This window comes from Notolepis coatsorum (genome assembly GCF_963971535.1).
Source record: "Notolepis coatsorum genome assembly, chromosome: 4".
NCBI classification, from domain to species: Eukaryota; Metazoa; Chordata; class Actinopteri; order Aulopiformes; family Paralepididae; genus Notolepis; species Notolepis coatsorum.
The window spans coordinates 75,762,680-75,776,005 of NC_140168.1; the positions used below are offsets into that span (position 1 = coordinate 75,762,680).

Below are 13,326 nucleotides of genomic sequence, written 5' to 3' on the forward strand. Positions count from 1 at the left end.
ACCCTGGGCTCAATGTCAACAGGTGTCCACAAGGCCGACAGCCTTGGCGGCCGAGGGATCGGCTACACTGTGTGCAGCCCGCTCTCCGGTCACTCCCTTCCCCAACACCAGTAGAAAAGGGGCTCTGATTTGTTTCCTTTGGCTGCGGGCCGCGTGTCTTCAATGAAGCGCAGGCGGCCCCACGTTCGCTTCTCATGGGGACAGGGGCTGACACCCAGTTGATGGCTGAGACTGGGTCTGTCCGTGAGAATGTTGTGCTGTCAAGCGGCTCCCACACCATAAGCTGGGTTGAGCCTGGTGTTACATCTGTCAACTACAAGTGTTGTCAGCAGGGGGGCTCGAGACCTTTTTGAGGCAAACAGTGGAGGCTTCCCCGACCTCGCCTTCGCCAGGCCGGGTGTCACGTTGGTGCCTCCCAAGATCGGCAGTGGTCTGGCAGGCTCGCGTGATTTGGGTGGTAGTAATATCACTGCAGGGCTACGGTGTGTAGGAACCCATGGGGGCCTCACACCTTGCAGGTCCAGCTGCAGAACAACTCCTCAGCATGTTCTGGAGGGGTGTTCAGTGGGGGAGCTTTTGTCACCTAGTATGATGTCAGCTTCCCCCATATCAAACCGGCCCTTTCTGTCGGGGTCCCCCCTTGGGTGCGATTGCCTCGCGGGTAGTGTCAGGGTCCGATGTCCCGACTCCACGGAACGTTCTGCTCGCACGGTTATTGGATCCAGGGTTGGCTACGCACAGCGGGTGGGACCGGGCCGCCTATCTATCATCACATATGGCTACAGCAGTACCATATGTCGAGGTGGATGGAGAGAACGCTGAGGCGGGGACTTGTATTTACACAACCCCACCCGTTTTCGGGTTTGGTACAGACCCTATTGTCAGGGTCACCAGCAGTGACAGCTCTGGTCAACGAGATCCAATCTCTGTGGGCAAAGCAATCCATCGTTGTGGCGTTTTCCTCCCGGTATTCTCTGGTGCCAGAGAAATCGGGAGGGGGGGGTGTCAGACCCATGCTGGACCTGTCCCATGGGAAGGTTCAGCATTTTGGACCGTCTCCTACCTGTTGAACACTGTCAGGTGGGGGCCTGGTTCTCCTCCATAGACCTGTAGGATGCGTATCCGCATCCCCGATCTTCCATCCTAGGGCTTACCTACGCTTCCTTTGCAGGGTTTAGCGTATGAGTACCAGAGGCTGCCGTTCGGCTTTTCTCTGGCTCCCCGCATCTTCACAAAGTGCGTGGAGGCCGCACTGGGGCCTCTGCGTTGTCAGGGGTTATGAAGTGTATTCTGCCCTGATGACGTTCTGGTCCTTGGCGGTCAAGGTGGATCGTCAGGTCTCATACCAGGCAGGTGGTGGAATTCCTCACCAGCCTGGGGTTTGCTGTAGACTGGAAGTAGAGTACTCCTCTTCCCAGTCAACGGGTGGAGTACTATGGACATCCCTCTCAGAGCATGTTATCGACACGCTCGGGAGGTTCAGTCCTGGGACGGTTACGGCGCTGTCCGTGATATGCCTGCTCGGTATGTTTCAAGTTTCTTTAATAGTTGTCATACAGAAGTACAGAATACTTTTATACAAAATGCTTCTTACTGTTACGCTCCAGAGACTGTGCAAGACAAGATAAGATAAGTATGAAATAAAATAACATCGTATAGTATGTAAATTAATGATGGCATGATGGCATCTGCTCATTCCGTGGTCCCTCTTGGCCTCCTCTTCACCTCATGAGGAGGATACGGAGGTGGTTTTTCCAGTATGGAAATAGACCCGGTGAGAGGCAAGTGGAAGCGGCTAAGGTTCCCGTGTCAGTACTGGGGGACCTCGCCCTCTGGGGAGGGCCTGGGGTCCTCACCAGGGGGGTCCCCATGGGCAGTAGGCTGTCACACGTCACGTTTTCACCAACGCCTCCCTCACTGGGGACACGTCGGGCCAACGCAGTAGGGGGCAGCTGGCAAGACCATGCTGCCCGGTCTGCGCTACGTTCAATGTGTTGGTATTGAAGGCGGTCCTTCTGGTCCTCAAACGGTGTTTTGATCAGGACGGACAATACGACGTCAGCGTCGTATATCGACAGACAGGGAGGAGTACGCTCCCCCCATCTGCACCGGGCGGCGGTCTGCTGGATATGGGCGTTATCCATCTGCGCAGCCTGAGGGCTCTCCACATCCCCGGCAGGGTGAATGTGGGTACAGGTGTGATGTTGCGGGGCGGTCCTCACCCTGAGGTCTGGGACCGATGCCGTGGCCGCCTGGGATTCTTCCCCCCATACATCTGATAGGTCAGTTGTTGGTGCGGATACGTCAGGAGCGCAGGACCTTGGTCCTGTTCGTGCCAGACTGGGGCACAGCTGTGTGGTTCCCGGTCCTGATCCAGCTCTTGTTAGCCCCGCCGTGGCCTGTTCCTTGGTCGTCGCGGGCCCTCTCTCAGGCGCACGGGTCTCTGTGTCAGTTCCCTGTGCTGGGCCAGCCGCTGATGGTTTGGCTGGTGAGAGGGTGAGTCTGAAGAGGATGGACCCTTCTGTGGTTGACACCATCCAGAACTCGCGTGCTCCCTCCACTATCGCGGTTTACGCGGGTAGGTGGCGTATTTTCCAAGAGTGGTGTAAGGTGGGGGGCTGGGACCCGGTGTCCTGCCCCCTGGACGCTGTCCTTACCTTCTCTTGTCATGAGGGGTTTGAGGGCGTTACGTTGTTCAGCCACCCTCTTGTGAAGCGTTTCCTGCTTGGCGTTCGGCGCCTTAAGCCGGTGAAACGTTCTCTGTCTCCGAGTTGGGACCTTCAATTGGTCTTCGGCCGGTTGTCCAAGGCCCTGTTTGAGCCTCTTGAGCAGGCGCCTTTGGAACAGCTGTTTTTCAAGACTGCGTTCCTGCTGGCCATCACCTCTGCTAAGCGCGTGGGTGAGCTCTGTGCTTTCTCGGTGCGGCCGGAGTGCTTGTCTATTCGTGTCAATAGCGGTGCAACTCTGAGGCCTAATCCAGTCTTTGTGCCAAAAAAATATCCAGAGCCCTTTTAGCTCCAGGGATATTGTGGTTCAGGCGTTTCATCCGCCTCCTCACGCTGGTGAGTTAGAGGCGAGCCTTCACCTGTCGTGTCCGGTCCAGGCTTTGGGGGTTTACCTCAGCCGGACTCAGGACCTCAGGGCGACCGATCAGCTCTTTGTCTGTTACGGTGGCTCTCGCGCTGGTAAGGCACTGTCGAAACAGCGCCTGTCACATTGGTTGTGCGAGGGCATTGCCCTTTGCTACACGTTGGCTGGGCTGGCCCCCCCCCCCCCCCCCTCTGCCGCCTTGTTAAGGGGGGCCTCAGTGGAGGACATCTGTGCTGCGGCCTCCTGGTCCTCCCCGGGTCCCTTCGTTAGGTTTTACTTCATGGACATGACTGGGGTCTGTCTCCCAGGCGGTTCTGAGGTCTGGGACCTCCCCTGCGTCCCACCCTTCGGTGGGTTAGCAGGGTTGTGTGGGTGTGTGCCACGAGGTGTTGTGTCACACGTGGTCCCGCCTGTGCTGTGCGTTTTAGGGGTTTCTAGTTCCCTCTTTTTGCACTTGGGTGGAGTTGACTGCCGCCCCCTCTTCGCTAGGAAGGGGGGGTGACGGGACTCCCCTCCCCCCTGGTGGTAGGGCTTGCGGGTCCTCAGGGGGTACATTTGTCCGGCCTCGCGTCTGCTCTGCCCCATATCTCAATATGGCGAAGAGCGAGACGCAATTGCCAGTACGAGTATATAACGATAGGTTATGTATATAACCTAGTTATATGAGTACTGGCTGAGCGTCTCTCTCTTAGCGCGCCCTGAGGTCCCTTGAGGGTTTTTTTTCCTGATGGAAAACTTTTCCCGAGGAAGGGCGAGTATGACCACGCCTGGTGGCGTGTATGCCTTCGACGACGGAACTGCATTTCCGCGTTCGAGTTTTGCGCTCTGATTGGCCAGGTCATGTGACATGTATGCCAATCGTGGGACAGCAAGTTCTGCGCCTATTTCCGGGTCTAACAGCCTGCAAACTACCTGGCGTTCTATCGCCATGCTCTAAGACAAACTCTAACCATAACCAACTTCGAAAGAGTGCCTAAGCTTAACCGTCGGAATCAGGGCAGGCGTTCTATCGCCATGCTCTAAGACAAACTCTAACCTTAACCAACTTCGAACGAGCGCCTAAGCCTAACCAGTGTAGAAACTTGCGGTCCCACGATTGGGCGTACGCGTCACATGACCAGAAATGACCTGGCCAATCAGAGACGCGGAAATGCAGTTCTGTTGTAGAAGCCATTCAGGCCGCCTGGTGACTTATAGGAGGTCACTGGGGCGGGGCCTGGTCAGGTGCAGGGGTGCTTTGTTTTCGTTCATGTAGTACAGTAGGTACTGGAGATGAGGTATATCTCAATATGGCGAAGAGCGAGACGCTCAGCCAGTACTCATATAACTATATATAACTCGTTTTGAAGATTGAACTCCAATAAAGCGGACAGATTAAGACACTGTCAAAATGAGTGTGCTAGAGAAGACTGCATCTGTCAGTTGGGGGGGGGGGGGGGGGTGGGGCGGGGGCTCAAAAGGGGGGATAGTAGTATACATTTCCGTCTTCATATTTTTCGTGGATTGTAGTATACATTTCCGTCTTCATATTTTTCGTGGATAGTAGTATACATTTCCGTTTTCATATTTTTCGTGGATAGTAGTATACATTTCCGTCTTCATATTTTTCATGGAAAATACATTTTTCTATTTGAAAAGACTTTTTTTTTTTTTTTAATACAGGGGCACTTGGGGGAAACGGGCAGGGGCTCAAGGCCCCCCTTCGGCCCTATCTGTGCACACCACTGGTGGGATCTACACTTAGAAGTTTATTTTATATTTTTTAATGCAGGCGATTCAGAACCTTAAATTGAACAAGGCTACATTGAGCACAGATTGAGGCCGTGTGCGTCCCTCACAGGGCCCCACTGCTCTGCCCATCAAAGCCACCCCTAAATTATACAAGAAAGAGTATAAACTTTAATATAACTGCAAATCTGGAGGAATTTGAAGAAGTGCAGCTGTTCAAATGTGGGAAATACTATCTATATAAAGGGCGTTCATATTAATAGATACTATTTTTCTTTTCTTTTTTTCAATCAAATTATTTGTCCAGTCTGTGGCTGGGATAAACGGGAGCCTTCCATAATGTTCTATTCTATTAATTCTGTTCTATTCCATTCATTCTGTTCTAGTCTATTAATTCTGTTCTATTCCATTCTGTTGTTCTGCTGTGCAGTGAGGCGGACTCTCAAGAGTGGCCTGACTCCAGAAGAGGCTCTTGCCCTGGGACTGTCTGATGCTCCAGATATATAGAGATGTGATGTCACCAACCACTCCCACTGTGTGCCCTGGGACTGTCCGATGCTCCAGATATATAGAGATGTGATGTCACCAACCACTCCCACTGTGTACCCCAGCGTAGGCGTCACCGCGGCAACACCCTCCCTGACTCCCCAGCTTGAAAGGTCCCGAGCACACCTTCACCACACCTTCAAGAACTCCAACCGGACAATAACCATAGATTTTGCTCACGTGCGATTCGTACTATTTTAAGAGTTTGACGGTAGCAATTTGCCTAATGGGGGGGAGGGGACAAGCCATTTATGTGTTGTTTGATGAAGAAACAAAGCTATTCTGATTGGTATGTACGTATTTTAATTGCATCTGTAGTGGTCGACCGATATTGGCAGTTTTTTTTGTACAGTATATAGTTTATCGGCTGATATCTAATTTCTTGGTCCGCCGGCATCTTCCGTGGGCTGTAGCAGTTTTATACGAAACTAGCCATTACAAGGAATCCCTTGATACCAATCTTTTTCATGCTAGCTTACCTGGAAAGGGGGTAAATAGAACTCCAAAGTTCACCAATATTTTGAAGGAAAACCATAGCAAAAACCTACAACAAATTGACCCGATTGAAGTCTAAAACTTCAAATGCCAAAACAAACTCATACCTTCGACTCATAATTGTCTAAGTGTCTGAAATCTACACAGCAGTAGTTTGTTTATACTTCAGATGTATGATATTTAGATTAGGTCCCCAGAATGAATGGAAGTGAATGAGGAGCCTGACACCTGGGAGGAATGGTGGTGTTGACAGCGGACAATAGCTTACTTTTAGAGGCTCTTGCATAGAGGCAAGACTGCTGAAACTTGTACTAAGTTCTACTAAAGTGAAATATCCCTTTACATTCAGAAATGTAGTTATTATTAATTGTTGTATTTTATTAGATGCAACAAAAAAACAACATATGGGCATCAGCCATCGGTCGCCCTGCTCTCTGAATATTGGTGTCGGCCATTGAAAAACCTATATCGGTCGACCAGTATTATAATTCAAAGGGAGAAACACTTGCTTGAGAGCTTCTGCAGCGCTGAAGTCATCACTCGTCACTTGTTTAAGCTGTGAACTTGGGTTACAAAGAACAACGGGCTGTTCTTCTGAAGAGGAATTTAATCAAGCTGGGATTGTTTGGGTTAATATGTCTTGTCTTTTGTAGTGGGCGTCAGCAGGTATAACCGTGCTTTATTGAGAAATCACACTGGAGGAAAACAATACCGGTACAGCGTTACACAGTGACGTGTATTAAGCAGAGTATCAAAGGATAGCTATGTCCAGTAGGGAATATGAAAGGTAGTGTCTAGTTCCCATCACCCGGGAGGACGTTGGCTGTCGTCAGTAAGGTGGGTCACGTTGGCCAAGCTGAGAAGCCATAACTTCTCATCATTTTCACTTAAAACATTGTTTATGAGACTACTGTACATGCTATATAATCATGACATCCTGCGTTCGATTCTGCCCTCTGCCCTTCCCCCTTCTCTCTCTCTCTCTCTCTCTCTCTCTCTCTCTCTCTCTCTCTCTCTCTCTCTCCCATCCTTCATGTCACTCTTCTATACCATTAAGAAAGCAGAATTTACGTGAAATGTATATATATTATACAGTATATAATTATTATAATTGCTTTTAAAGAAGGTTTGTTTATAAACCTAATCTGCTATTGGTAAGATTTGCAATGGTTTGGAAAGATCACCATGCAGACTCAATCACACACAAATTAACCTTCAATAAGAAAGCGATGGCATTGTACCGGCCAGACAAAGTGAGGACCATTTAGACTCAGCTCATTTAATAATCCCGTTGAGCTTCTCTGATTGGTTGGAAGGGAGAAGCTCACTGTGGAACTTTAGGATGGACCTTTTCCTCACTGCTGCTACACTGGTCAATAAAACTCTCTGGGAGTCGGTGTGGCCACGTTAAGATGAGATCTAATGTATTTAGGTGTGGCCACGTTAAGATAAGATCTAAGGGATTTAGGTGTGGAGATCTAATGCATTTAAAAACGTCCTGCCAAGCGATGGGATTTAGACACAATGTGAAATGTACAAATGTGTGTTCAGTCTGACGTGTGCCTTTCATTTTCAAAGGACAGTGCAGTACCTTTCTTGTGCCATGTCTCTCTCTTTCTATGTCTGTCTTTACCTCTGTCTCCTCTTTCTCTCCCTCTCTCTCCCTCCCCTCCCTCTGTCTCCTCTCTTTATTTCTCTCTCTCTTCCTCCTCTCCCTCTGTCTCCTCTTTTTCTCTCTCTCTTCCTCTGTCTGTCTCCCTCTTTTTACCTGTCTGTCTCTACCTCCCCTCCCTCTGTCTCCTCTTTCTCTCTCTCTTCCTCTGTCTGTCTCCCTCTTTTTACTTGTCTGTCTCTACCTCCCCTCCCTCTGTCTCCTCTTTCTCTCTCTCTTCCTCTGTCTGTCTCCTCTCTTTCTCTCTTCTCTGTTGCCTCTCTTCCTCCCCTCCCTGTCTCCTCTCTCTCTCTCCCTCTGTCTCCTCTCTCTCTCCCTCCCTCTGTCTTCTCTCTTCCTCTCCTCCCTTTGTCTCCTCTCTTTCTCTCTCTTCTTCCCTCTGTCTCCTCTATTTTGCTCTCCCTCTCCTCCCTCCCTCTCTCTCTTCCTCCCCACCCTCTGTCTCCTCTCTTTCACCCTCCCTCTCTCTTCCTCCCCTCCCTCTGTCTCCTCTCTTTCTCTCTCTCTCTGTCTCCTCTCTTTCTCTCTCTCCTCTCTCTCTCTCTTTCTCCTCTCTTTCTCTCTCCTCTCTCTCTGTCTCCTCTATCTCTCTGCGTAACTAATCCACCTACTTCTCAAGTGAAGCTTCACACATTATTCTTCAAAGGTGTAGCATAGAGTGCTGAGTGTTGGATAAATGTTTTGATTCATCTTAATCTTTTTTGCAAAACGGTGTCACCTGTATGTTAATATGTCTGTTATTGTTTAATTTATTGCAAAACTCAAGACACTCAGATGCCACGTCACCCATAAGACATGAGAACTTGACGAACACCTCGCACCTTATTCTTCATCTAAAGATTAATAATCTCTCATATTGAAATGAATGACTGATGGGAAAGCTACAGGGGGAAAATGAGCAATACATTTTATCTCAGAGGAATTGTTTATAAATTGTACAAAAAGACAAGGGGTTAAATTGTAAAAAATTAAATAAAAAAAACATATTTTGAAGGACATGCAGAGGAATCTGTAATATGTGTAAATGTCCTTTGCCAGCTGCAAAGTATTGTAGTGTCAATGTTTAGTGAGTTTCATGTTTTGTATTATTTTTGTAATTTCTGTAGAAACGTTGTATTATAGTGTGAGAAGAATTCAAAAAGAGGCTATTCTGTGAATTGTAATTTAAAATAAAGAACCTAAAAGGAATGCGTGGTAACAGAAATCATATCCACTTCGTCATGTCACTTCTTGCTGAGGGAGGAGAGCCACAGAATTGCGTTCCTAAAGTGGTAAATGGCTGCATTTATATAGCGCTTTTATCCAAAATCGCTTTACAATTTGTTCCTCACATTTTACCCATTCACTCACACATTCACACACCGACGGCGGAGGCAACCATGCAAGGTGCCAAGCTGCTCATCAGGAGCAGTTAGGGGTTAAGTGTCTTGCTCAAGGACACTTCGACGCGCTGCCCGGGAGGAGCGGGAATCGAACCAGGAATCTCCGGATTAGCAGATGACTGCTCTACCTCCCGAGCCACTGTCGCCCCCATGTAGTGCTTTTATCTAAAGTGCTTTACAATTTAAGCCTCACATTCACACACAAATGGCGGAGGCAACCATGCAAGGTGCCAACCCGCTCATCAGGAGTAGTTAGGGGTTAAGTGTCTTGCTCAAGGACACTGCGACACAGTGCCAGGAGGAGCCAGAATCGAACAAGGAACGTTCAGCAGGACGACTGCTCTGCCTACAAATGTCCTAACCCAGTTGCACAGTAAATGACCAAGTATGGCTTTGTCAGTATTCCAATGTACAGTGTACAGTGTCCCCCCACCTCCAATGTACAGCGCCCACCCACCCACCCAACCTCCTCCAAATGTACAGTTTCTACGTCAAATGTATATACACTCTTTTTCTGGACACTTTTGTATCACAAACAGTACTGTATTTGCAAATTTGATATGTCATAAATGTATAGATGTAGCAGTACTGTCTATCTGTATGTCATGTATGTCATATTTGTTATGATGAATTGAAAATGGGGGACCCTGATGTAAACAAGACGAAAGTCTTTCTCTGGTCTGCATCCCCTTAACAATTGTATGTATTGAGCTGTACTGTACTGTACCCATTCTGCAATCTGTTAATAAACTTTTCAATCAATCAATCAATCAATCCTCCTGAGCCACTGTTGCTCCACGTTTAGATTTGCTGTTGAAAAAGACGCGTTACTTATTATTAGTTACAGCTGTGTTTTTCAGGCTATTAGGAAAAGTGTTTAGGTAGTATGTATATGTGTAGTATGTATATGTGATATGTATAATCTATCTATATCCACAATGGCATGTTGCAAGAAACCTAGCTTAGTTTAGGGGGACCCTGATGTAACAACAAGACGAAAGTCTTTCTCTGGTCTGCATCCCCTTAACAATTGTGTGTATTGAGCCGTACTGAACTGTACCCAACTACCCATTCTGCAATCTGTCAATTAAAGTTTTCAATCAATCAGCTTACTGTAGCTATTGCATTCTGGAAATCTACTGTACGCCAATTATACTGTAGATCATATTTTGCTCTGCTTGTGGTGCGCCGACAACAACCTGGCCCTCAACACCAAGAAAACCAAGGAGCTCATCGTGGACTTCAGGAAGACTGAAGCCGGCGCGCAGAAAATATTGAATCTTGACATCTATGCTGTCAAACATCACAAGCAAACTCGATCATTTGTAAAGTGCAATGTTTATAATCCCAGCACTGTTTGCATCTGGCTTTTCCTTAACCCTTTCACTACGACACTACCAAAGGGTTAACCCTTTCCCTGCGACAATACAGAAGGTTAACCCTTTCACTGCCACACAACAAGGGGTTAACCCTTTCACATCCCCACTACAGTAGGTTAACCCTTTCACTACCACACTACAGACGGGTAACCTTCTGTAATGTGGTAGTGAAAGGGTTAAACGGAGCTACGTAATCTGTGACGTGACTGCATTGGCAGGTGACCCGTCGTGCCAAAATGAGGGGTTCACTTGGTAATCTAGATTGTTATGTCTTTATTGATGATGAGTGTGCAAGGTGTTCCTGCACATTGAAGATGAATTCATAGATGGTCAATGAATGATATTTAAACGTTTTTATATTAGTGAAATTAATCATACAGACAATTAGCTGAGGGCAAGTTGGTCACTATGGCTTCTGAGTCGCAGATGAAATTTCTCTCTGCACTTTTCCCATCCCGTCGTCCAAGGGCAGCCGGGAGTAGACGAGAGCTGCGGTGTGGGGCCGAGCCCGGGGACCAATCCAAGTGCTCCTGTCCATCTTTGTCAGGGACGCTACAGCGTTAGCGATCTGTTCTGCATGTTTTTCCATTGGGTTTATCTTACTGGGAGGGGAAACCCTTGCGAGCACGGGGAAAACATGCAAACTCCACACAGAAAGGCCCGGGAGATACCCCACCTGGGTAAATGGCAACACAGCAACGTGGTCCCCAAGCGGGAATCGAACCCAGGACCTTCTAGCTGTGAGGTGACAGTGTTTTCTTTTGTCTTTTGATCTTTTTATTATCAAAAATAATCAATTAAAATTTTATGCATTTTCTCTCTCTCTCTCTCTCTCTCTCTCTCTATATATATATATATATATATATATATATATATATATATATATATATATATATATATATATATATATATATATATATATATATATATATATATATATATATATATATATATATATATATATATATATATATACACACTATATTATTTCATTTTCTTACTCACATTTCCCAGGCATAACCCACCCCCTTCTTTTGTGTTTCCCTAAATCAACCAACACATAAACAGAATAAACCAAAGAACAGTGTTATATATACTTATTTCCAATACAACAAATCGTATAACCAAAACCTCCCCTATTCCACCCAAACAAAGCCAAAAATCCAAAACCAAACTCTACTTTACCTTTTCCAAACGTAAGACATTTCCCACTGTTAATGAACCATCTCTTAAATATCTCCTTACTCCTTACTAATTTCTCTGCCAACATAATATCTCTTTTCATTAAATTCAAAAAGATTGGCCACACTTCCACCTTTCTCTGCTCAGAAAATGCAATACGCCTTCTCAAGACGACTGCATACCTGGCATGACTCAGTACATAGTTCATGAGGTTTTTCTCCTCCTCCTTTACATCTAATGCACCAAACAAATATTTGTTTTCCAATCTGTATATTTGATTATTCCCCAGCTCACCCTCATGCCCTCTTTCAGCCCTGCATGGAAACCCTGCAGGCCCTCACACTCTATGAACATGTGGATGAAACTTTCATCTTTTAATTTGCACACATCGCATGTTCTACTTATCTGTTTATCTATATATCGTAACATTGTTTTCGTATAGACCCTATTCTGTCTTACCATAAAATCTCATTCCCGAACGGATTTATGACAAAAAATGTCCTCTTAGGCAGTTATATAGCGTACTGGCCAATCGTGTCTCGCTTTTTGCCATACCGAGATATACCCCTATCTCCAGTACCTACTGCTTCATTAACAAAAACAATGCACCCATGCACTTGACCTGGCCCCGCCCCAGTGTCCCCTATAAGACACCGGACATGGTCATACTCGCCCTTCCTCTTTTTCGTTTCCATCATGGACGTTGCAGTGCACTCCATGTAACTAGTTGTTATGGAATGCAGAGAGAAATTGAACAATGTTTGGTTTTCGCCGGAGATTCTCGGCACGTTCTGACAGCGCATCGGGCCTGTCCTGGGGTTTCCTCGTCTTCTGACAGCGGATCGAGGGACGTCGCGCGGCGGCTAGCTGTCGTGGCTAGGTCGCGCCCAGGTAGGGCTTGCGCCACTAGGCATAACAATGCTGGCGTTAGTAGGTGGCTACGTGGCGTAGTGGGCAAGGCGCTCGCCACGAAATCTGGAGACGCTGGGCTTGCCTGTTCGAGCCCAGCGCTCCACATTTGCTTTCAGTTTAGCTGGTCGTCCGTACTAATACACATTGGCCGTATTAGGGGGTGGGAAACTGATGGGTGGGGATCGGGCGTTGTGGACAGCGACTCCTACAGGTCGGTTGGTGCGCCTGCGCAGTAGAATCAGGAAGTGTCGGGGGCAGCGTGAGCCTCCCACGCGTTACTCCTCGCCACTGAGAGATCGAGCTGCGCAGGTGAAAAGATGCGACTGCTCTTACCTCAAGTACCGGAGGGGACTTGTGCTATGTATGACTTAGTCCACATTGCAGCCGGCTTGTGGGAGGCAAGAAACAGCGTTCGTGACAGGGGAGGGTTGAATTGGATGATACGAAATTGGGATGGGAGAAAATATAGAAAATGGGAGAAAAAGTGGATAAAAAAAAAAACAATGCTGGCGTTAGTGATACTGCTCGTTGTCCCGTGAGACAACCGAGTTGTGTATTGGCGCAAGGGGCAGGATATCTGGGTAAACGTTGTTGTTTTCCCGGTTATCCTGGAGCGCACTGCTAATGCTATGCTACGATGCTGGGTTACTGTTCTTTTGATTCCCCGCTGAGGGCTGTCTTTTTAAAAAGGGTCTTTCCTCCTCTTAACCATTCATGCTGATGGTCAATCGGTGTCTACTGTTGGGAGTTTTGACGGGGGCTTGTTTACCTTTTTCATGGGTGAATGGGCTGAGGCCTAGGGCTGGTGTGCTTTTTGTGAATCTATGAATGGTGTTTCTCTGGTCTGCATCCCCTTAACATTGTGTGTATGGGCTAGCCCATTCTGCAGTGTGTCGGTGGAGTTTTAGTTCATTTATTCATTTACCCCTTCATGGGTGCA

At 47.4% G+C, this 13,326-nt stretch overlaps 1 protein-coding gene across 1 annotated transcript in view; it reads left to right on the plus strand.

Annotated features, from left to right (window-relative positions):
- The window catches only part of fhod3a (formin homology 2 domain containing 3a), a 103,340-nt gene extending 94,640 nt beyond the window's left edge, over window positions 1-8,700 (plus strand). Inside the window, exon 23 of the mRNA XM_084311988.1 lies at window positions 5,249-8,700. Within this exon, the coding sequence (XP_084168114.1) occupies window positions 5,249-5,325 (77 nt within the window). The 3' untranslated portion in view covers window positions 5,326-8,700. The remainder of the gene's footprint in view (window positions 1-5,248) is intronic.
- Window positions 8,701-13,326: the final 4,626 nt, after the last annotated feature.